At 46.9% G+C, this 24,947-nt stretch overlaps 1 protein-coding gene across 1 annotated transcript; it reads left to right on the top strand.

Annotated features, from left to right (window-relative positions):
- Window positions 1-900: 900 nt before the first annotated feature.
- On the top strand, window positions 901-24,434 carry LOC138775298 (lactase/phlorizin hydrolase-like; the record flags this gene model as incomplete). The annotated part of the gene is given in 14 exon segments (XM_069955896.1): window positions 901-1,482; window positions 10,247-10,317; window positions 10,575-10,655; window positions 12,269-12,365; window positions 13,690-13,768; window positions 15,375-16,050; window positions 16,748-17,393; window positions 17,581-19,134; window positions 19,560-19,828; window positions 20,725-20,929; window positions 20,932-21,014; window positions 21,113-21,311; window positions 22,789-22,988; window positions 24,324-24,434. Coding segments are annotated over 14 exon segments (4,848 nt in total), but the record flags the coding sequence as incomplete, so codon positions are not given.
- Between the last annotated feature and the right edge of the window lie 513 nt (window positions 24,435-24,947).

Raw genomic sequence — 24,947 nt, 5'->3', positions numbered from 1 at the left:
GATGAGGTATTTTTCCTATAGTTGGCCATTCAAGAGTAGGCCTTACATTTCAGACACCCATCAGCTTTCACTCCTGAACCTCACATACACAAGCTTGCTCAGCTAACTTGCCAGGTTCAGATGGCCTTAAACTAAGAATATACACCTGCTAAGTCCATAAAAGCCCTACAAATACCACCCCAAGTCTATAGCACTGGGGACCCGAGGACTCAAGTATTCAAGTATGGGAGGAACTTACTCAGGGCTTGCCTCTCTACTGAGAGGAAGAAGGATCAGAAAGTTCCGAGTTACCCCCTTCTAGTGAGATGATGTGTGGAGGCAATAACCCAATAAGCCTGCAAGTTATCTTCTCCATGAGGCCTTACGATGACACATCTCCTGCTAAGAATTTCATGTTCTGTTCTCAGTCTAGATCTTGATCCATGATATCCATACCAGAATATAGGCCGGCTTCTTCTCTTCTGTTCTGCAACCTACGTGAGGGAGATATATTACCAGGCAGAACAGTGAGTGGATACTGATCCCACCGCTGATCTTAACCAGGATTTTAACTTCCATTATCTTCAGAGAGAGAAACAAAAGGAAATACTGATACAGAACACAAGTTAAGGCGAAGCCTGCAAGCTCCGGGTACCCCACTATACCTCATGGGTCACCTTGCCCCAGCCATCACCTATAGGTTGTATTAGTGTTACATAAACATTATCGCTCGTATTACGCTCATCTCAGGTCGGAGCTCACGGGAACCCTGCTAATAATTTACAATGAACCCAATCGGCCGTTCCATCCATCATGTGAAATATTAATAAAAGTCTGTTCATAAATAGTTTTGAGCAGTCTTCTTATCTGTGGAGGAGATACTGTGTGTTTTACAGCCCCGGCCATTATATAAGTGTCAGAGCTGTATGTGCTGGATAACACTGGTGAAGATGGGAGCGGTGTGGAGAGGGGTCCTCCTCGTCCTCATTCCCTCACTATGTCATGGGATCTTAAAGCTCCCAGAGACCAACCTCATGGCCATTGGCGGACCCTTATGGAGTCATATAGACGTTTCTTACAATGGACATAGGTCACGTATGGTGGCTGGGTGTAACAATGAGGTTCTGAATAACATGAGAGATCAGATCCAGACCCTACAGAAGTATGGCGTCACCCACTACAAGGTACGGCTGGACTGGAGCCAGAATAAGGGGGGGCTGCAGTGTTACAGGACCCTTCTCCAGGAGCTGTACGGAGCCAATGTTAGACCAATCGTGATCTTACATGGCGCTGACCTCCATAGACTTTCTACAGGTGGCCCCAGCCCTATTGATTCCTATGCAGAATACGCTGAACTTGCATTCCGTTCATTCGGGGATCTGGTCCAGACCTGGATAACATTCGATGTTCCTGCAGATGTCACAGACTCACAATCCCTGCAGGTTCTGCTGGACGCCCATGAGAAGGTATACAGGCTATATCACCAGAAGTATTCTGCTGGAGGTGAGTGTCATAATGCACTGGAGACGTACATCACACTCATATACATCATTATATACTATATACAGTATACATCACACTCACATACATTACTATATACTATATAAAGTATACATCACACTCACATACATTACTATATACTATATACAGTATACATCACACTCACATACATTACTATATACTATATACAGTATACATCACACTCATATACATTATTATATACAGTATTCATCACACTCATATATATTACTATATACTATATACAGTACATCACACTCATATACATTACTATATACAGTATACATCACACTCACATACAGTACATTACTATATACTATATACAGTATACATCACACTCACATACATTACTATATACTATATACAGTACATCACACTCATATACATTACTATATACTATATACAGTACATCACACTCATATACATTACTATATACTATATACAGTATACATCACACTCACATACATTACTATATACTATATACAGTATACATCACACTCACATACATTACTATATACAGTATACATCACACTCACATGCATTACTATATACAGTATACATCACACTCATATACATTACTATATACTATATACATCACACTCACATACATTACTATATACATCACACTCACATACATTACTATATACAGTATACATCACACTCACATACATTACTATATACTATATACAGTCAGGCCTGTATTTAGAGTTCATGCTGCCCTAGGCACTTTGCATGCCGAGGCGCCCCCCCCCCCCCCCCCCCGGCGAACTAGTGCCCCCTTCCCCTCGGCACTGGCAGGTTACATGCATGGTGTATACCCTGGCACAGCTGGCAGGCCGGCACTCCAGCACCCAGTACTACTGAGCGGCACCCCCCGACTGTCAGTAGTACTGGGGTGCCCTTTTGCTTGATGCCCGCTCTTCTCATCATCAGACGTGATGGAGGAAGGAAGGAGGGCGGAGACTTAATTTGGGGACAGCTTCTGTCCAGTGTTGGACTGGGGTACCTGGAGCCACCAATATACAACCAGTGAAACGCGACATGCTGACCCGCTCCTTTCCTGGATTTATCTGTATCTGTGACAAATCTCAGAACACCCTCCATTTATACAGCTCTCAGGGTATGCTGGGATTTGTAGTCTCTGAGAGGACAACCCTTTAATAAATCACTGTGTGCAGAGTCTCCTGGTGGCTGCAATCTGTGGGTGACAACCATCAGCCCTGAAGGTCCAGCAATACATCTGTCTACACTGTACTACAACTCCCAGCATATCCTGAGGGCTGCAGACTGTCAGTACATGCTGGGAGTTGTAGTGCATGCAGCTGTTAGGTCCTAGGAGGCTTGGTGGAAGATCAGAATACATAGATCTGTGGGGGCTCAGTGCAGGGAAGTGACCGCAGAACATCACTAATAGGGGATAGAACAAAAACATCTCCCCCTATCCCCTATTAGTGATGTTCTGGGGTCACTTCCCTACACTGAGCCCCCACAGATCTATGTATTCCTATATGTCGTATAATGCACCTAGGACCCAACTAGAACAGCTGCAGGCACTACAACTCCCAGCATATCCCGAGGGCTGCAGACTCAGTACATGCTGGGAGTTGTAGTGCCTGCAGCTGTTGTAGTTGGGTCCTATGTGCATTATACACTGGAGGCGTTGTGGGAGATCAGAATACATAGATCTGTGGGGGCTCAGTGTGTGGAAGAGACCCCAGAACAGCACTAATAGGGGATAGGGGGAGATGTTTTTGTTGTATCCCCTATTAGTGATGTTCTGGGGTCACTTCCCTGCACTGAGCCCCCACAGATCTATGTATTCTGATCTCCCACAAAGCACCTAGTGTATAGGACCCAACTACAACAGCTGCAGGCACTACAACTCCCAGCATGTACTGAAAGTCTGCAGCCCTCAGCATATGCTGGGAGTTGTAGTGCCTGCGGCTGTTGTAGTTGCATTCTAGTTTAAAAGTTTGTGCTAGTGTACTGTAGTGACCGCAGGGCTGTGTCAGTACACTACCGCAAACCATACACTGACCCATTTAGACCCCAATGGTACACAGGCTCTGCACACTATAGAAGTGATTACAGTGCAGTTACTAATGACTCACAGGTGACGTCTTCTCCCATTGCCGTTGCTCACTTTTTTCTTTCTTCTCCATCTGGTGCAGCCATCATGATGACTTCTCTGACCACAACTCGTCTGCAGGCGGGCAGAGCAGGGTGACTGGGGAAGGGAGGCAGCTGGGGGTAACTGGGGAAAGGAGGCAGCTGGGGATGGCAGGAGGAACAGCTGGGGTGATAGGGGGAGGGGGAGAAGCTGGGGAGTAGCTGGAGTGACAGGGGGAGCAGGAGAAGCTGGGGAACAGGGGGAGCAGCTGGTGCGATGAAGGAAGCTGGGGCAATGGGGAGAAGCTGGGGCGACAGGGGGAGAAGATGGGGTGGCAGGGGGAGGGGGAGAAGCTGGGGTGACAGGGGGAGGGCGAGAAGCTGGGGAACAGGGGGAGCAGCTGGGGCGACAGGGGGAGGGGGAGCAGCTAGGGGTGGCAGGGGGAGAAGATGGGAGGGCAGCTGGGGTGGCAGGGGGAGAAGCTGGGGTGACAGGGGGAGAAGCTGGGGAATGGGGAGAAGCTGGGGAACAGGGGGAGCAGATGGGGCGACAGGGGGGCAGTCGGGTTAACAGGGAGGGGAGAAGCTGTGGAACAGGGGGAGAAGCTGGGGCGACAGGGGGAGAAGCTGGGGAATGGGGAGAAGCTGGGGAACAGGGGGAGCAGCTGGGGCGACAGGGGGGCAGTCGGGTTAACAGGGAGGGGAGAAGCTGGGGAACAGGGGGAGAAGCTGGGGAGACAGGGGGAGAAGCTGGGGAACAGGGGGAGCAGATGGGGCGACAGGGGGGCAGTCGGGTTAACAGGGAGGGGAGAAGCTGTGGAACAGGGGGAGAAGCTGGGGCGACAGGGGGAGAAGCTGGGGAATGGGGAGAAGCTGGGGAACAGGGGGAGCAGCTGGGGCGACAGGGGGGCAGTCGGGTTAACAGGGAGGGGAGAAGCTGGGGAACAGGGGGAGAAGCTGGGGCGACAGGGGGAGAAGCTGGGGAATGGGGAGAAGCTGGGGAACAGGGGGAGCAGCTGGGGCGACAGGGGGGGCAGTCGGGTTAACAGGGAGGGGAGAAGGTGGGGAACAGGGGGAGAAGCTGGGGAGACAGGGGGAGAAGCTGGGGAATGGGGAGAAGCTGGGGAACAGGGGGAGCAGCTGGGGCGACAGGGGGGCAGTCGGGTTAACAGGGAGGGGAGAAGCTGGGGAACAGGGGGAGAAGCTGGGGAACAGGGGGAGCAGCTGAGGCGACAGGGGGGCAGTCGGGTTAACAGGGAGGGGAGAAGCTGGGGAACAGGGGGAGAAGCTGGGGAACAGGGGGAGCAGCTGGGGCGACAGGGGGGCAGTCGGGTTAACAGGGAGGGGAGAAGCTGGGGAACAGGGGGAGAAGCTGGGGAACAGGGGGAGAAGCTGGGGAGACAGGGGGAGAAGCTGGGGAACAGGGGGAGCAGATGGGGCGACAGGGGGGCAGTCGGGTTAACAGGGAGGGGAGAAGCTGTGGAACAGGGGGAGAAGCTGGGGCGACAGGGGGAGAAGCTGGGGAATGGGGAGAAGCTGGGGAACAGGGGGAGCAGCTGGGGCGACAGGGGGGCAGTCGGGTTAACAGGGAGGGGAGAAGCTGGGGAACAGGGGGAGAAGCTGGGGCGACAGGGGGAGAAGCTGGGGAAGGGGGAGAAGCTGGGGAACAGGGGGAGCAGCTGGGGCGACAGGGGGGCAGTCGGGTTAACAGGGAGGGGAGAAGCTGGGGAACAGGGGGAGAAGCTGGGGCGACAGGGGGAGAAGCTGGGGAATGGGGAGAAGCTGGGGAACAGGGGGAGCAGCTGGGGCGACAGGGGGGCAGTCGGGTTAACAGGGAGGGGAGAAGCTGGGGAACAGGGGGAGAAGCTGGGGAACAGGGGGAGCAGCTGGGGCGACAGGGGGGCAGTCGGGTTAACAGGGAGGGGAGAAGCTGGGGAACAGGGGGAGAAGCTGGGGCGACAGGGGGAGAAGCTGGGGAATGGGGAGAAGCTGGGGAACAGGGGGTGCAGCTGGGGCGACAGGGGGGGCAGTCGGGTTAACAGGGAGGGGAGAAGCTGGGGAACAGGGGGAGAAGCTGGGGCGACAGGGGGAGGGGGAGCAGCTAGGGGTGGCAGGGAAAGGCGGAGAAGCTGGGTAACAGGGGGAGCAGCTGGGGCGACAGGGGGAGGGGGAGTAGGGGGAGAAGATGGGAGGGCAGCTGGGGTGGCAGGGGAGCAGAGGGACCAGCCGGGGGGGGGGGGGGGGGCGCAGAGAGACCAGCTGGGGGGGGATGCAGAGGGACCAGCCAGGGGGGGGGGGGGGGGGGGCGCAGAGAGACCAGCTGGGGGGGGATGCAGAGGGACCAGCGGGGGGGGGGGGATGCAGAGGGACCAGCGGGAGGGGGGGATGGCAGAGGGACCAGCGGGGGGGGGGGGGGGGGGGGGATGGCAGAGGGACCAGCGGGGGGGGGGGGGGCGTTGGATTAGCCGGCCGGGACAAAGGCAGGCTGGGAAGGAAGGTCCCCCTATGCAGGGCCGGCGTGAGCTTCCGGCACAGACTGTCACACAGGCCGGAAGCTCACAGTGCAGCCCCGCGATGCCCAAACTTCCCTGCTCAGCAGCGTGCGTGTGATGTCATCACGCCGCTGCTGAGCAGGGAAGTTCGGGCATCGCGGGGCTGCACTGTGAGCTTCCGGCCTGTGTGACAGTCTGTGCCGGAAGCTCACGCCGGCCCTGTATAGGGGGACCTTCCTTCCCAGCCTGCCTCTGTTCCTGCCGCCCGACTGACCCCCCGCCCCCCCCGCCGCACCACCGGGGCGCGGATGTCAGCGGCGGGGCGGCGGAGGGGGTAAAAAAAAAAAAAAAAAAATTAAATAAAAAAAGAAATGTGTCCTGCGGGTGCCGCCCCCCGCAGGGCGCCGCCCTAGGCACCGGACCACGGGTGCCTAGTGGCAAATACGGCCCTGTATACAGTACATCACACTCACATACATTATTATATACATCACACTCACATACATTACTATATACAGTATATATCTGGTACAGTGCACAGAGGGATCTGCTAGGAGGGATGTAGTAGCCTCTACCTGCAAGACAAGTGCTCGGCATGGTTAAGGGTGTATAGGTTAAAAATGGCAAATAACGGAGAGCTGCCATACTAGCCTATAGACAGGGGTGGCACTGACCCCCTGTATACATACCTTACACCAGACCCCCTGTATACATACCTTACACCAGACCCCCTGTATACATACCTTACACCAGATCCCCTGTATACATACCTTACACCACACCCTCTGTATACATACCTTACACCAGACCCCCTGTATACATACCTTACACCAGACCCTCTGTATACATACCTTACACCAGACCCCCTGTATACATACCTTACACCACACACCCTGTATACATACCTTACACCAGACCCCCTGTATACATACTGTACCTTACACCAGACCCCCTGTATACATACCTTACACCAGACCCCCTGTATACATACCTTACACCAGACCCCCTGTATACATACCTTACACCAGACCCCCTGTATACATACCTTACACCAGACCCCCTGTATACATACCTTACACCACACCCCCTGTATACATACCTTACACCAGACCCTCTGTATACATACCTTACACCAGACCCCCTGTATACATACCTTACACCAGACCCCCTGTATACATACCTTACACCAGACCCCCTGTATACATACCTTACACCAGACCCCCTGTATACATACCTTACACCAGACCCCCTGTATACATACTGTACCTTACACCATACCCCCTGTATACATACCTTACACCAGACCCCCTGTATACATACCTTACACCACACCCCCTGTATACATACCTTACACCAGACCCCCTGTATACATACTGTACCTTACACCATACCCCCTGTATACATACCTTACACCAGACCCCCTGTATACATACCTTACACCACACCCCCTGTATACATACCTTACACCAGACCCTCTGTATACATACTGTACCTTACACCAGACCCTCTGTATACATACTGTACCTTACACCATACCCCCTGTATACATACTGTACCTTACACCAGACCCTCTGTATACATACCGTACCTTACACCAGACCCCCTGTATACATACTGTACCTTACACCATACCCCCTGTATACATACCTTACACCAGACCCTCTGTATACATACTGTACCTTACACCAGACCCCCTGTATACATACTGTACCTTACACCATACCCCCTGTATACATACCTTACACCAGACCCCCTGTATACATACCTTACACCAGACCCCCTGTATACATACCTTACACCACACCCTCTGTATACATACCTTACACCAGACCCCCTGTATACATACCTTACATCAGACCCCCTGTATACATACCTTACTCCAGACCCCCTGTATATACATACCTTACTCCAGACCCCCTGTATACATACCTTACACCAGACCCTCTGTATACATACCTTACTCCAGACCCCCTGTATACATACCTTACACCAGACCCTCTGTATACATACCTTACACCAGACCCTCTGTATACATACCTTACACCACACCCCCTGTATACATACCTTACACCACACCCTCTGTATACATACCTTACACCACACCCCCTGTATACATACCTTACACCAGACCCTCTGTATACATACCTTACACCACACCCTCTGTATACATACCTTACACCACACACCCTGTATACATACCTTACACCACACCCCCTGTATACATACCTTACACCAGACCCCCTGTATACATACCTTACACCAGACCCCCTGTATACATACCTTACACCAGACCCTCTGTATACATACTGTACCTTACACCAGACCCCCTGTATACATACCTTACACCAGACCCCCTGTATACATACCTTACACCACACACCCTGTATACATACCTTACACCAGACCCCCTGTATACATACCTTACACCACACACCCTGTATACATACCTTACACCAGACCCCCTGTATACATACTGTACCTTACACCAGACCCCCTGTATACATACCTTACACCAGACCCCGTGTATACATACCTTACACCAGACCCCCTGTATACATACCTTACACCAGACCCCCTGTATACATACCTTACACCAGACCCCCTGTATACATACTGTACCTTACACCATACCCCCTGTATACATACCTTACACCAGACCCTCTGTATACATACTGTACCTTACACCAGACCCCCTGTATACATACTGTACCTTACACCATACCCCCTGTATACATACCTTACACAAGACCCCCTGTATACATACCTTACACCAGACCCGCTGTATACATACTGTACCTTACACCAGACCCCCTGTATACATACCTGACACCACACCCCCTGTATACATACCTTACACCAGACCCCCTGTATACATACCTTACACCACACCCTCTGTATACATACCTTACACCAGACCCCCTGTATACATACCTTACACAAGACCCCCTGTATACATACCTTACACCATACCCCCTGTATACATACCTTACACCAGACCCTCTGTATACATACTGTACCTTACACCAGACCCTCTGTATACATACTGTACCTTACACCAGACCCCCTGTATACATACCTTACACCAGACCCCCTGTATACATACTGTACCTTACACCATACCCCCTGTATACATACCTTACACCAGACCCTCTGTATACATACTGTACCTTACACCAGACCCCCTGTATACATACTGTACCTTACACCATACCCCCTGTATACATACCTTACACAAGACCCCCTGTATACATACCTTACACCATACCCCCTGTATACATACCTTACACCAGACCCCCTGTATACATACCTTACACCAGACCCCCTGTATACATACCTTACACCAGACCCCCTGTATACATACCTTACACCAGACCCTCTGTATACATACTGTACCTTACACCAGACCCCCTGTATACATACTGTACCTTACACCATACCCCCTGTATACATACCTTACACAAGACCCCCTGTATACATACCTTACACCATACCCCCTGTATACATACCTTACACCAGACCCCCTGTATACATACCTTACACCAGACCCCCTGTATACATACCTTACACCAGACCCCCTGTATACATACCTTACACCAGACCCCCTGTATACATACTGTACCTTACACCAGACCCCCTGTATACATACTGTACCTTACACCATACCCCCTGTATACATACCTTACACCAGACCCCCTGTATACATACCTTACACCATACCCCCTGTATACATACCTTACACCAGACCCCCTGTATACATACCTTACACCAGACCCCCTGTATACATACTGTACCTTACACCATACCCCCTGTATACATACCTTACACCATACCCCCTGTATACATACTGTACCTTACACTAGACCAGACCTTCTCTGTTTTCAGAGCCCAGAGCAGCCCTTCCTTGTAAACAGACCCCAGATCAGACCCTTTCACCATACAGACCCACAACCAGCCCCTCCTTCTACCTTAGACCACTGTATACAGATCCCAGCCCAGTTTATCCCTGTATACTGACTCCAGACCAGACCCTCCATGTATACATGTGTTAGACCAGATCCCACTGTATATAAATAAAACACATGTATTCTACTTATATAGTAATGATAATTTACAGTGCGGTTCTAGATCCTGAGTTCTTGTTTCGCCAGGTGGACGGATCTCCATTGCGCTGCCCCCGCCCCTCCTAGACGCTGGTTTTTCACTTCGAGGGAGTTTTCTGGTAAATACAATGATAGCACATGTAGCGGGGGTGGTGCGGATTTTGTATCTGGATCTGAAACTAAAGTAGAGGGGATACAATCTTAAAAATTCCCTTCCACACACTGTGGGAAATAGTTGCATTAAAATTGGCCTGAACAGGATTTCTGATGAATATTCACTTATCCACCTCCCGTTTGTGACTTCTTACCCTGCACCCCTATAAGCATTCAGACGTATATATGTATTCTTATGTAGGTTCTTCTACTTTTCTTTCAGAAATCTGTCGACTTCCTTGCCCTGAATATACATCATGACTGTCGGGATTCCCAGGAGCCGCAGGACTGGATAACAGACAAGGTCGGTAGGGAAGGGAGTATAATGGATCTCATTTACTACAACCAATCAGAGCTCAGCTTTAGTCCCCTAAACCACTCTGGAGACATTAAAGCCTCACAGTGATTGGTCACTATGGACAAAGAGGTCCAATGAGTTCTCCTTGGTAGTATGGAGCGGATCGGTCAAAATGTTTGGACAAATCCACTCAACAATAATATAGGTATATATGATAACCAGTCTGGAATCTCAGCAGTGCAAATGTCCCTTAAAGGGGTATTACCTTCTCCCCTGACATAGTTAAACTGCCTAAAAAGGAATAATCTGCAATTAAATATAGTTGAATCTCCAAGCTTAACTCTATTTGAGCTGGGACCTAAAGAGTCAATCACCTGTCTAGAAACCAAGTGTTTTTTTTTTTCCTGGGTTTACTTCCCCTGATGGAAAGGAAGTACTGTTATTTAATTTTTATTTTTTCTCATCATTGTATAAAAAAAACTGAATTTTAAAACTAATTTGGACCTGATTGGGAATTCTTTGCACTTTTAAAAATAATACAATAATGAGAAAAGAAAGAAAAAATAAATGACTATATTTCATTTCTATCAGGGGAATTAAACCCTGGGGAAAAATAACCTTGTTGATGTCTAGACAGGTGATTTACCCCTACACCACGGTTTTAACCATTACAGTCCTAACTGAATAGCCGCCTGGGGGAGTCCCTACACAGTTTGATGGCAGACGCAACTCAACGCAAGAGAACATGATCCAGAATTATTATTTCATAAGGAACGCAAAGATTCACTAAAACAGATAGGTCAGGAGTAGTGACCTTTACTTACCATTACATTGACAAAACATTTACATTAGCGCAACCCCACACAAACATGTGCATGAATTGGATAAACTGTCGCCGCGCACTTTCAGTAATGCCAGCAAGTGGCGGCAACCAGCAAAGGGCCTATCCGCGCTTGCCTTGCAGAGTTTGGTCATTGTAGGTGGATCAATTTCAGTATGAATGACAGGAGAATCCGGCCTTTGACAGCTCTCCCATCTCTGATCTTCTCTGTGTGTGGGAGGAGTTCCAAGCTAAGAAAGAACAGCACCAGCACAGTCATGTACAGTACCCTTGCCCTTGACCCTTTTTTCTGTACATAATGGTCGCCCTTGACCCCTGTTGCTGTACCTAACAGTCATCCCTGTTGCTGTACCTGATCCGCCCTATGCCCCATTATTGTAGCTAAAAACACCCGTTAGTGTACCCGATAGTCATCCCCGTCTCCTGTTGCTGTAACTGATCTTTGTTCCTGTTGCTATACACAAAAATGCAAACTTTAAAATAAAAATTGAGACATTTTAGAGTTTTTCACAAAGAAATTTCAAAAAATATTAGCACGTACAAGGAGACAGGTCAGCTTTCAAAAATAGGGCTTCGTCCTTATCCCCAAAAGTAGATGTGGAGTCAAGGGGTTAACTTGTACATCTATAGGAAACTGGGGAGAGCCCCTGGCTTAAGCAGTTTCCTTACAGCCAGACATTAATTTTCATATATTTCTTAATTTTTGCTTCTTTTATGGACATCATGGACAGTGACAATTAAGATGAATATCATGGATATTATTCGACTTGTTTTGCAGAAGAACATGGAGATTCTCGTCTTCACTTTATCCCTGACTGACTGCAATGTTTTACCAGAGGATGAAAAATATGTTTTCATGTTCCATGTATACTCGGGTGAGACAACGACCATTGTGTCAATGACTATTGGCTATAGAGAAGGATGATACAGTATAGGTTGGAGTCACATATAGTATTTCTGATCAAAACCAGGAATGGAATCAACATAATTATACTTGAAAGATTTGCACCTTTTCTCTGTTTTAGACCAACTTCTAGTTTTGGCTTAAAAAATTGATCCAAATGCAAAGTGTGGACCAGCCCAGCCCTATAGGCCAATCATCATATGGTATCTTCATTTATGTTTAAGTTAACATTTTTATATATTTTTATGCACACTACTTATAAAATGGTATCCCTCATGGTATCCTCTACTTAAAGGGAGGACCTCAGGTCATTGAGGCTCTGGGGTTCAGAGCTACAAGCCTCTACACAACCACTTAGCTACTCTTATAGGTTTTCTATTGGATTCAGGTCTGGAGTGCAAATCAATCCATCTGAGGTCCCCCGGTCTCCAGCAGCCTCTGCATGTGAGGTCCCCCCAGTCTACAGCGGCCTCACTATGTGAGGTCCCCCAGTCTCCAGCAGCCACTCCATGTCAAATCCCCCAGTATCCAGCAGCCCATTCATGTGAGGTCCCCTAGTCTACAGCAGCCGCTCCTTGTGAGATTGCCCAGTCTCCAGCAGCCCCTCCATGTGACATCCCCCAGTCTCCAGCAGCCTCTCCATGTGAGGTCCCCCAGTCTCCATCAGCTACTCAATGAGAGGTCCCCTGGTCTCCAGTGGCCTCTCCATGTGAGGTCCTCCAGTCTCCAGTGGCCTCTCCATGTGATGTCCCCCAGCCTCCATCAGCTGCTCCATGTGAGGTCCCCCAGTCTCCAGTGGCCTCTCCATGTGAGGTCCCCCAGTCTCCAGTGGCCTCTCCATGTGAGGTCCCCCAGTCTCCAGTGGCCTCTCCATGTAAGGTCCCCCAGTCTCCAGTGGCCTCTCCATGTAAGGTCCTCCAGTCTCCAGTGGCCTCTCCATGTGAGGTCCCCCAGTCTCCAGTGGCCTCTCCATGTAAGGTCCCCCAGTCTCCAGTGGCCGCTCCATGTGAGGTCCCCCAGTCTCCAGTGGCCGCTCCATGTGAGGTCCCCAGTATCAGGCAGCTGTTTCATTAAGGTTTCCCAGTCCCCAGCAGCCGTTCCCTAATGATGCTGTTACCTGGATGAGCTGAAGGGAGCCTCGATGCCAATAGGTCGGTATTGTTCATGCAGACACAATGACTGCATTACTGATAAGTAGTATGGGCTTGTCACTGTTGCATTCACACAGGTTTTACTATTTAAAAATGTGATAAACAGAATTATGTTAGCAATTAAACTGTGTTGTATCATTACAGGAATCAGCGATTCCTTCCCCCGACTCGTGGGATACGACATAAGTTATTTGTTACCTACCCCACCTGCTGGGAATGTAAGGTGAGCCATAGCTATGGTAAAGTCTGCCAGAAAGTGATTCCTTCTCCTCCTGCTCCTCATGCCGTAGAATAGGTGCATACCCTAACCCCGTGACCAAAAAACAATCACTGAACTCACTCAATTCAACATTGCATCAATGGGGACCTTAAAGTGTCACTGTCGTGAATTTTTTTTTCAGAAATCAATAGTCCAGGCAATTTTAAGAAACTTTGTAATTGGGTTTATTATCCGAAAAATGCATTTTTAACATGAAAAAGCAGTTTGAAGCTCTCCCCCCTGTCTTCATTGTTCTCCTATGGAGAGAGCTAAAGAAAAGACTAAAACAGGACAACAAAGAGTTAATCTACAAATCCCTCACGGGATATCTCCTGTGACAGTCACCAGTGACCTGTCTGAGCTCGGATTACAGCTGTCACCCAGCTCCGTGCCTGTAATCCTCTGTTATCTGCTTTCTGCTGCCGGCTAACTCCCTCCTTCCTCCTCCCCCCTCCCCTCTCTATAGGAATAGACAGAGTGTGACTCATGCAACAAGTCACAATTTTCAGATTTTTTGGAGTGGATGAAAAAGAGGAAGGAGGGGGGACCTGGGAAAAGGCTTTTTACATGCAGATAATGGCAGATTTGGCTAATAAACCCAATTACAAAGTTTCTTAAAATCGCCTGGACTATTGATTTCTGCAAAAAAAAAAAAATACGACAGTGACTCTTTAAGAAAACGACATAGAGGAGTAGACCAGATGGAAATTGACCATGCTTATCATTGACTCACTGAAGTCTATGGGGGTAACTACCCATTGCTTCAATATAGATAAACGAGCACATGCCCAGACACCTCTCCATTCATAGTCATGTTAGCTTTTGTGGTGTGCAAAAGGATCAGGAGCCTAAACAACCTTGTTAGTAATGACAAGTCCCAAGAGACTCAAGAACCATCAAATTGTAGATGATGCAAGAAACAAATAGTGGTCAAAGCAAAGTCCATAAGGAGCATATAAATATGCAAAAAAGGGGTCCGTGGCGCCTCAGTTACGAGTCTCAAAACACGGGAATAGCCAGATATCCCTCTCTCCAGAGAAGGAAGCCAAGGGGTGCCTCCTAGTGGGGAGAGCACCAAACCACCCTGATACCTAGTCCCTCAGGTCCTCACTCTGTTGCGAGCTTTGGGACCTAAATAGGGAAACACCAGGGTGGCCCCTGTAAGTCAAAGTCTAACTCTGTGGCGAGTATAACGACATAAGACAAGGGTTACCAAGGGTAGGCATCCACCCACAGACTGCAGTTTCGGGGTATTTGCCCCTCGTCAGTGTGGAGTAGGATTCTGGCTACTGGGGCAATGATAAATAGACCAAAAAAACACAACAATCACTGAACTCAGGGAGAACAGTGAAAAATTCCAATGGAGTACTCATTTACGAGTCTCCATTGATTGTCCCATACAAAATTTGAATATGCAAAAAAGGGGTCCGTGGAGCCTCAGTTACGAGTCTCAAAACACGGGAATAGCCAGATATCCCTCTCCATATCCATAAGAAGCATATATTCTTTAGTAAGTAAAGACCTTTGTTTTAATGTTCTATATACTAACCTTTTGTCCTATATCTTATAGATCTCAGAATCCTGTGGAGAAGACTTTATCATCCCGCTCGGCATTTACCACAGTCTGGGAGAAATTTTCCGGCCAGACACCAGCAGAGAGAGACGCCTTCTTGCAGGGCACATTCCCCAATGGTTTTCGTATGGGCTCCTCCTCTTCAGCCTTCAAAGTAGAAGGAGGCTGGGCCGAGGGGGATAAAGGACAATCTATATGGGATGTTTTTGGGCAAAATGGTAATGCTGATAACAATGCAACCGCCAATGTGGCCTGTGACACCTATCACAAGATTGACTATGACGTGTATCTCCTGAAGGGCCTCCAGTCTAAGGTCTATCACTTCTCCATCTCCTGGTCCAGAATATTCCCAACAGGACTGAAATCCAAAGTCAACGCAGCTGGTGTGAAGTATTACAACAGATTAATTGATAGGTTAATCAAAGAAAACATCACACCGATGGTGACGTTGTATCACTGGGATCTGCCCCAAGCTCTGCAGGAGTCCGGGGGCTGGCAGGATGAATCCACCATCCAGGCGTTTATGGAATATGCAGATTTCTGCTTTAGCACTTTCGGAGATAGAGTAAAACACTGGATAACATTCCATGAACCTTGGGTGGTGAGTTACGCTGGTTACGGCACCGGACAACATGCGCCCATGGTCAGTGATCCAGGAATTGCCTCCTTCAAGGTACAAGCAGGAAGCAAGATCTGAGTATTGCAAAAATTCTTTTAGAAAATACAAAATTAGTTAAAAAAGAATCTTTAGAAAATATTTTTAATTATTTTCCTTGTTCCTATTTGTCCTATATTAGGCTATGTTCACACTACATAAGAGACTGGCCGCTCCGTGACCCGCCCGGGGTCTCTGGCCGGATCATCTCGGCCGGTACTTAAGTACTGGCCAGATGATCCTTCGGCCGCGGAGCTCTGATGCGGGCGTATCAGAGCTTCCCATAGTACACAGTGAAGCAAGCTGCCGGAGCCGTTCGCTTCACTGTGTGAACTGACAGGTCTTTCTGCGGCCAGAATTCACTGAATTCCGGCCGCAGAAAACTGACCTGTCAGTTATTTGCGGCGCTGCATAGATCCCGGCCGGAGCATATACGATGTGTGTACGCTCCGGCCAGGATCCGATTGAAAGTAAGGTTATGTTCCACCCCGCAAAACTACGGCCGTAGCTCTGCGGCGAGAACTAAGGCCGTAGTTTTACGTAGTGTGAACATAGCCTAATAGTGTATCAAGGTATATCATAGAGACATGTCAGAAGTTTGGATTAGTGGTGCTCCAGATGCTGAGACCCATCTAGCCCTTAGTCTTTATAAGCTGTTTTTACATGGAATGGATGAGCATTTCACTGATTTAGTCTTCTACATTGTACCTCATAGGTGACACACAACATTGTGAAAGCTCACGCTAAGGCCTGGCATGTATATAATGACAAGTACCGGGCCTCGCAACAAGGTCAGGTGGGAATCTCTCTGAATTCAGACTGGGCAGAACCACAAGACCCTACTAATCCAGATGATGTGAGTGCAGCCGAGCGATATCTCCAGTTCATGCTGGGGTGGTTTGCCCATCCTATTCTTGTCAATGGGGACTACCCAGAAGTTCTTAAGACACAAGTCAATCACATAAATACTCAGTGCTCCTCTACAGTGGCTCAGCTGCCCACATTTACTGAGGCGGAGAAGGCCGATATCAAAGGTACTGCAGATTTCCTTGGCATCTCCCACTATACTTCCCGAATGGTCAATGCCTCCGAAAGTGGTAGCTGTGTGGCTCATTATGATAACATTGGAGGATTCGCACCACATGTGGATCCTTCATGGCCGTCCACTTCTTCTCCATGGCTCTACGTGGTGCCATGGGGTCTCAGGAGGCTTCTGAACTTTGTCAAGGAAGAATACACAAAAGGACAGCTACCCATATATATAACCGGAAATGGTATGCCAACACCATACACCGGAGAGGTGTACAATGACAAGGATAGGGTGGAGTACCTGGCGGCTTACATCAATGAAGCTCTGAAAGGTAAACTTGTGGTGTTTTCAGGTTTATTCTACACAACTGTTGTTGGAAGGTATCCAGAGGGAAATAGATTATATACATATATTATTAATAATATATTATATTATTATTATATACATATTTTAGTATTTTTAATTCATGTTAGTTTTTGTGTGTTGTTCTCACTCCATAAATTCTAATTTTGTTACAGCTGTACATACTGACAATGTGACTGTACATGGCTATATAGTCCGCTCCCTCCTGGATGGCTTTGAGGGACCTCAAGGATACAGTCAAAGATTTGGTTTACATCATGTAGATTTTGAAAATGGAAACAGACCAAGAACCCCCAAGCAATCGGCTTATCTCATTTCCAGCATTGCTGAAAATAATGGCTTCCCAATCACGAAACTGGCCAAAAAAGTTTATCATGCACAATGGGCAGGTATGAGAAACACATCAGCTCTACCAGCATCAGAAGTCCCCTCAAAGGCTAAAGTGGTATGGGAGAGGTTCTCAGGACAATCGGCTTTTGAAAGGGACATGTACCATTATTCTACTGTTCCAAGTGATTTTAAGTGGGGAGTCTCGACCTCAGCGTTTCAGATTGAAGGAGGATGGAATGAAGATGGAAAAGGACCAAGTATATGGGACACTTTACACATATCCCAGGAAATATTTTCGATAATGGCAAACGCAGACATTGCCTGTGATAGTTACCACCAGCTAGATGCGGACTTGTACATGCTTAGGGGTCTAGGCGTCAACAGTTACCGTTTCTCCATCTCATGGTCTCGAATCTTCCCAACTGGACAGGGCACGGTCAATGCTAAGGGTGTGGAGTATTATAACAGGCTCATTGATGGTCTACTGGCAAACAACATCTCACCAATGGTCACCCTTTACCACTTTGACCTCCCTCAGGCTCTCCAGGACATCGGTGGCTGGGAGAGTGATATAGTCCTTGAGGCATTTCACAGCTATGCAGTCTATTGTTTTAAAACATTTGGAGATAGGGTCAAGTTCTGGATGACTTTTCACCAACCCCACACCATTGTTACTGCTGGTTATGGGACTGGTCTCTATCCACCTGGAGTGAAAGATGATCCTGGTTATGCTCCGTACAGAGTGGCTCACAATCTTATCAAAGTCCATGCCAGAGTCTATCATACCTACGATGAGCAACATCGAAATAGTCAAGGAGGTGTCATTTCTCTGAGCCTCAACACTAACTGGGTGGAACCCAAAGACCACACAGAACCAAGGGACATAGAAGCTGCAGATCGCTACCTGCAATTCACCTTGGGATGGTTTGCACACCCAATCTTCAAAAATGGTGACTACCCAGAGGTAATGAAATGGCAGATGGCCAGCAAGAGTGAGCTACAAGGTCTCCAATCTTCCAGACTTCCAGCTTTTACTGATGAGGAGAAGGCCTACATTCAAGGGACAGCTGATGTTTTCTCCATAAACATCTACTCCACAAAAATAGTTCAACATAAAACTGCAATCCTTTCTTCCCCATCTTTCCAAAATGACATTGACATTACAGAAGAGGTTGATGCTAGCTGGCCGCACACGGCTGATGAAAACGTCAAAGCAGTAGCCTGGGGCCTCAGGAGGCTTCTTAACTGGGTGAAAGAAGAGTACGAAGATGCCCCTATATATATCACTGAGAATGGAGTTGCAATGGACAGGAGCACCGATTTTGATGACATTGCTCGAATTTCCTATCACAAGACATATATTGATGAAACTCTTAAAGGTTAGTAGCAAAGTTCACCAAGCGAGGATATAATGTAGAGTGTCAAATGTCAAACAACAATGGTTCCGTCAAAAGTTGACATTTGCTGTCCAAACAGCTGGGATAGGAGATATCTCAGATACTTCATTGTCTAAATCTTATGGTCAGTAGTAGCGGCATCATCTTCTAGACAGATTCCTTGTGCTGGACCCCTCCCCCCCAAACGCCCACTTCAGTGACATAATCAATGAGTTAGGTTAAGCTGTGATGTCAGCCATGGCCATGAAACGGCCTACTGACCTATTACACCCTGCTAGAGGCTATTATAATAATAAAGTGATAGATTTTTTGTTGAGTAGATGTGGAGAGACTTTCTTTGCTAGTTATACATAGGTAGATACCAGTACGGGATGCAACTACAATGATTCTGTTTTCTTCCCTATAAGCTCTCAGTTTAGACGGTGTGAATCTGAGAGGCTACTCTATCAACTCTCTTATGGACAGCTTCGAGTGGATTCAAGGATACAGATTCCGGTTTGGTCTTCACCATGTGGATTTCAATCACCCTACACGTGCAAGGGCTGCAAAACGCACAGCTATTTACTATGCTGAAGTCATTGGTAATAATGGCATCCCCATGGAGAAGGATGAGGAATTTCTATATGGAGAGTTCCGGGATGGCTTTGCTTGGGGTGTAGCCTCCTCAGCTTTTCAGGTAAAGTAGGTAAAGGGAGCTATAGGAGACGTCTTAACTTTAGGCTGAATAGTTATCTAGATTTGGTAGGAAACCTCAGCGTTGCATCTGGCTGAAAATACCAAATTCCCACACGGTATATATATGTATACTAGGCTGGGTTCACAATGTGTTTTTGCAATCCGTTTTATGCAACAACAAAAAAAACCCATGCATTTGTGTGCATCCGTTTTAATCCGTTTTCCCATTGACGGCCATTATAAAGAAAAGAATGAAAAAAACGATCAAAACGCATCCTTTTTTAGCGTACACAGAAATGTGGTTGACCCCGTTTTTGTGTATGCTAAAAAAAGGATGCGTTTTGATCTGTTTTTTGATCCTTTTCTTAAACTGCATCTGTTTTTTTTTCATCAGTTTATTTGCATAAAACAGATTGCAAAATGCTGTGTGAACCGAGGCTTACTAAGTTGCCACATTGTGGTTCCTTGGTCTTGACGTACTCAACGTGTGACCAACACATTTATTCGCCAGCCAGAGCGATGATGTAATGCTCAAGCAAAAGCAAGCAAGGGTCCACAGTAACATCAGGGCATGAGTGGATGGGAATAAGATAGGTGAGTACTTGACATTTTATTACCTGCAGCTATATGCATCTCATACTTCACCCTGGAAGGATCTTCTGTTGTGCTCAGTGTTGCCATCTGTAGGGTAATTTATCAAGGCTTTTGGTGTAAAATTGTTTAAAAAAATTGTAAATTTTGTTTTACACAGTTTACAGTGTTGCGCAAATTTTTTTTGTCTTTTTGGGTGAATGCATTAAAAAACTTTAGCAATTTTTTTTCCCATTCGAAATTGCTTCCGGCAAGAAAATGATATTAAAGAAAAAATTCAAAAGAAAATATTTTCTTTCTTTTTAGATTGAAGGGGCCTGGAGGGCGGATGGAAAAGGCCTCAGTATCTGGGATACGTTTTCTCATACAGCAGATAAGATTCATGATGGTAGTAACGGAGACGTGGCGTGCGGCAGCTACTACCGGGTTGACGAGGACATAGAACTTCTCAAGAATCTTGGAGTCTCAAATTACAGATTCTCAATCTCCTGGCCCAGAATTCTTCCTGATGGACCACAAATCACATAAATGAAGCCGGACTAAGTTACTACTCTCGCCTGATCGATGGCATGATGGCTGCTGGTATTACACCACTGGTAATTCAACCCCCATACGTGATTCCAATTTGTTAACCAATCCACAATGTAGGTGACTATATCCATTGACAATACTCAACATGCTTTCGTCTATGCAGGTTACTATATACCATTGGGATCTTCCTCAAGCTTTGCAGAATGTCGGTGGTTGGGAGAACGAGACCATAATAGATAGGTTTAAGGACTATGCTGAAGTTCTATTCCAAAGACTGGGTGACAAAGTGAAATTCTGGATCACTCTGAATGAGCCGTATATCATTGCCAATGTGGGCTATGGAGAAGGAGGCCTTGCACCAGGTAATCACTATACATTATAGTTATTTAAAAAAAAAAACTCCAGTGAGAACTGATACCCTTCTCATACCCTATCAGACTTTAGGAGGTGTCTACTGGTTTAATGGGATATGTATGTGTTCCATACAATGCCACCAATATGCTTTTATTATGTATAGTGAAGAGCAATGCACAATAACACATAATAGCCCGGCAGACATCATCAAAAGGGTTGAGTACATGGTATATTTGTTATAATGACATAGGTGATCATCAAAGTGGACCCTGAAGTATACCAGATTTCACACTGGGTTGCACACAATAGGCAGGCGTTTTCTGTTTTCTGCACACTACTTTTAAGCTTTGCTGTGTAGACTGGAGCCAAGTCTGCAGAGTCATCTCATTATCATTAGAGAGTGAAAGAAATAATAAAAGATGACATCTTTATTGTAGTGCTTTAGGCCTAGGTAGGGGAAGATAGTAACATTGTACATGCAGGTAAGATTCTTTATGCAGCAACTCTACCTCCCCCTGGTCTCTTAGAGTTTCATAATGGACTGTAGACACTTTTTTTGACCAATGGACCCTATTGTAATTGCCATAAAGCACAAACATAGGGGTGTCCAACAAATGCAGGCACAGTACAGTCTGGAGGCAAAGCCGTATGACTAGCCAGGTGAGGAGATGGTCACAGACAGGTTTCAGAGAGTGCGGCCATAAGGAAACAGATGAAGAACTGCGGTGCTGTTATGACGTCTTTACTGGTCATCTCCAGCCAGGAGAGACAGGCAACTAAAATAGTCCCAGCAGCACAGGTTGTGAGATCAGCTTCCAACCACCCAGATGACACTGTAGTCACCAATTGGCCGCACCTGTCTAGCATCATCTTAAGGTCATGTTCACCAGTTCTGGTTCTTGCAACTTTCCACCTTTTTCCTTCTTTGCGGGAGGCGGCTCACAAACACTCAGATGCACAAACTGAAAATGGTTTCCAGAGAACTCAACAAGTGCTGCCTGTATGGCCAACTACTCTCCCCGATACTACTGCATGATGGAAACGTTCATTGTCAGAGTGGGAGTCTAGTCTAGTAGAATTAGTGGTAGAGTGAGGAAGGCTGAGGTGGACGTAACTACCTCCTTCTATTAGTTAGGCCTCAGTGTTCTCCCGCAAGAAAGTATCCTGGAGTATCACTTCAATCTAGTTCAATCTTAGGCATCACCAAGGAGGAGAGACCAACACAGAAACCAGGCTGTAGGGAGAAGTTGTACAGGAGCCCCGTAGCACATATAGGACCTTTTAGGGCTTCCGGCCAAGTCTAGAGATGTTGTGGCCTTCACATCACACTATTGCACCCCACAGGTTGCCCATTCTCATCCTGTTGCCTGGGTAGTAGTCTCCTATATAACAGCCTATGTTTATATATATTTTCTGTGACCCATTGGGTTTTAAATTCTTTTCCCACAATCCTTTGTAGTTGTTGAAAATTGTTGTTCCTCTTAGGAGTCGTATCCCCAGGGATTGGTGTGTATGTGGTGGGACATAACCTGATTAAAGCCCATGCAGAGGTATGGCACCTGTATAATGATAAGTACAGAGCCTCTCAGGGCGGTCTGATCTCCATCACCCTCAACTGTGACTGGGGCGAACCTATTAATCCTTATAAACAAGAGGATGTGGAGGCGACATGGAGGTATTTGATGGTATGTAACATCTGTGGGGTGGGGGGGGTCAGGGATATAACTGCATTAAAGGGAACCAGTTACACTGGTTACATGTACCATGTTATAGAACAGATATAGTTTTGAGGGAAAAGACCAACTTATATCATTCAATCCTTTGCACATTCTGGGCTAGGAGTCTAGTGGGTGGTCTTACTCACTGACAGTTATAGTTGTATGCACACGCATACAGGGGAGGTATTGACAGCTTTTCAGATGACAGTGTACAGTACATGTAAAGATAAACAGTCAGTGAGTAGGACCACCCACTGGACTCCTTAGCCAAGAATAAACAAGGATTGAGTGATAACAAGTTATAACAAGTCTTTTATATTATAGTGGTCTTTTTATAATGAGTCTTTTACTATTATAGTAGTTATATTCTTGTGTATAGGAGCATATTATAGTAGTAATATTCCTGTATATATGGGCAGTATTATAGTAGTTATATCCCTGTATATAGGAGCAGTATTATAGTAGTTATATTCCTGTATATAGGGGCAGTATTATAGTAGTTATACTCTTGTATATAGGAGCAGTATTATAGTAGTTATATTCTTGTATATAGGAGCAGTATTATAGTAGTTATATTCTTGTATATAGGGGCAGTATTATGGTAGTTATATTCTTGTATAGAGGAGCAGTATTATAGTAGTTATATCCCTGTATATAGGAGCAGTATTATAGTAGTTATATTCCTGTATATAGGAGCAGTATTATAGTAGTTATATGTCAGTAGGAGTGCAGTATATATAGTAGTTATATTCCTGTATATAGGAGCAGTATTATAGTAGTTATGGTTCAGAGAAGAAAAGAGTTGCTGCACCACACACCCTATGGCTGACACTAGTGCCTCTCGGCTGCATAAAAAACATCAGAATTCTGTATGTTAATTGATCAAGCCACACTGCCCCATGTACCCGCGTGCAGGTATCTGATACAAATGGGTCCCTACACTAAGTCCACACTGTGCCGGTCAGCGACCACCACCCCCGCAGGCGTGCACAGTCAGGGAAGGGAGGCCATGGAACGGCCCTGCAACCCCCATGCCCCAGGACCAGACCCAAAATGCCACACCAAAACCCAGCCAGCACCACCGGCGGAGGAGCTGCCCCCAAACAGCACAAGTCCGGATAAGGTATTGCACTCACCATAGCTATCAAATATAGAATGGGACAGACAGGAGGATTACAACCATGAGCACTCAGGTGTCCTCCTGCTAATTGCGGTCATGTGGGTCTTACAGGAGGAGTGCAAAACACGGAGAAGAGAGAAACAAAATACGGTTTCAGGGACTGCCGTTATTTTCACCGACAGTTTTTTCACCGGCTGGTTTGCATATCCGATTTTAAAACTGTGACCTATCCAGAAATTATGAGTCTAGAGTCGCGAGAGAGGATTCCTGGCTGGAGGTCTGAACCAGAGCCGGTTAGTATACTGACAGAACAGGGAGGTCAGCTTTAACCTTGTAACCGCTTCTTTAAATAAAAATCTTATTTGGATGGATGAGTAGCATTACATTTGATTTGGGCATGAAGAAATAGTAAGTGTAAGGAAGTTTTTGGTCTGGAGGTGGTACGGGCTTAGATACACATCTATGATCCCCACCAAGGCTTGAATATTTTCGCTCTTATTGTAATTTCCATATTTTTATGTCCGGCTCCCAGAATTTACTGAAGCTGATAGCGAAGAATTAAAAGTACGTAAGACGACTTCTTTGGCCTCAACCATACACTACAGTTCTGATTGGAGAAGTATTTGGGGCTATGATATAGACTACCAGGCTTATGAGGGGGTACAGGTGATGGCTGACAGAGGAGAAGACTGATTTGGTTCTAACAAAAACAAAGATTTTATGGATTTTTTTTTTCTATATGATTACAGGGGGGTTTATTTATTGATAGATCGGAGCTGGCTTGGATCTGGAAGCTTTGGCTGCAA

Source organism: Dendropsophus ebraccatus, unplaced genomic scaffold (genome assembly GCF_027789765.1).
Source record: "Dendropsophus ebraccatus isolate aDenEbr1 unplaced genomic scaffold, aDenEbr1.pat pat_scaffold_1495_ctg1, whole genome shotgun sequence".
Classification (NCBI taxonomy): domain Eukaryota; kingdom Metazoa; phylum Chordata; class Amphibia; order Anura; family Hylidae; genus Dendropsophus; species Dendropsophus ebraccatus.
This window is presented reverse-complemented; position numbering and strand designations above follow the sequence as displayed.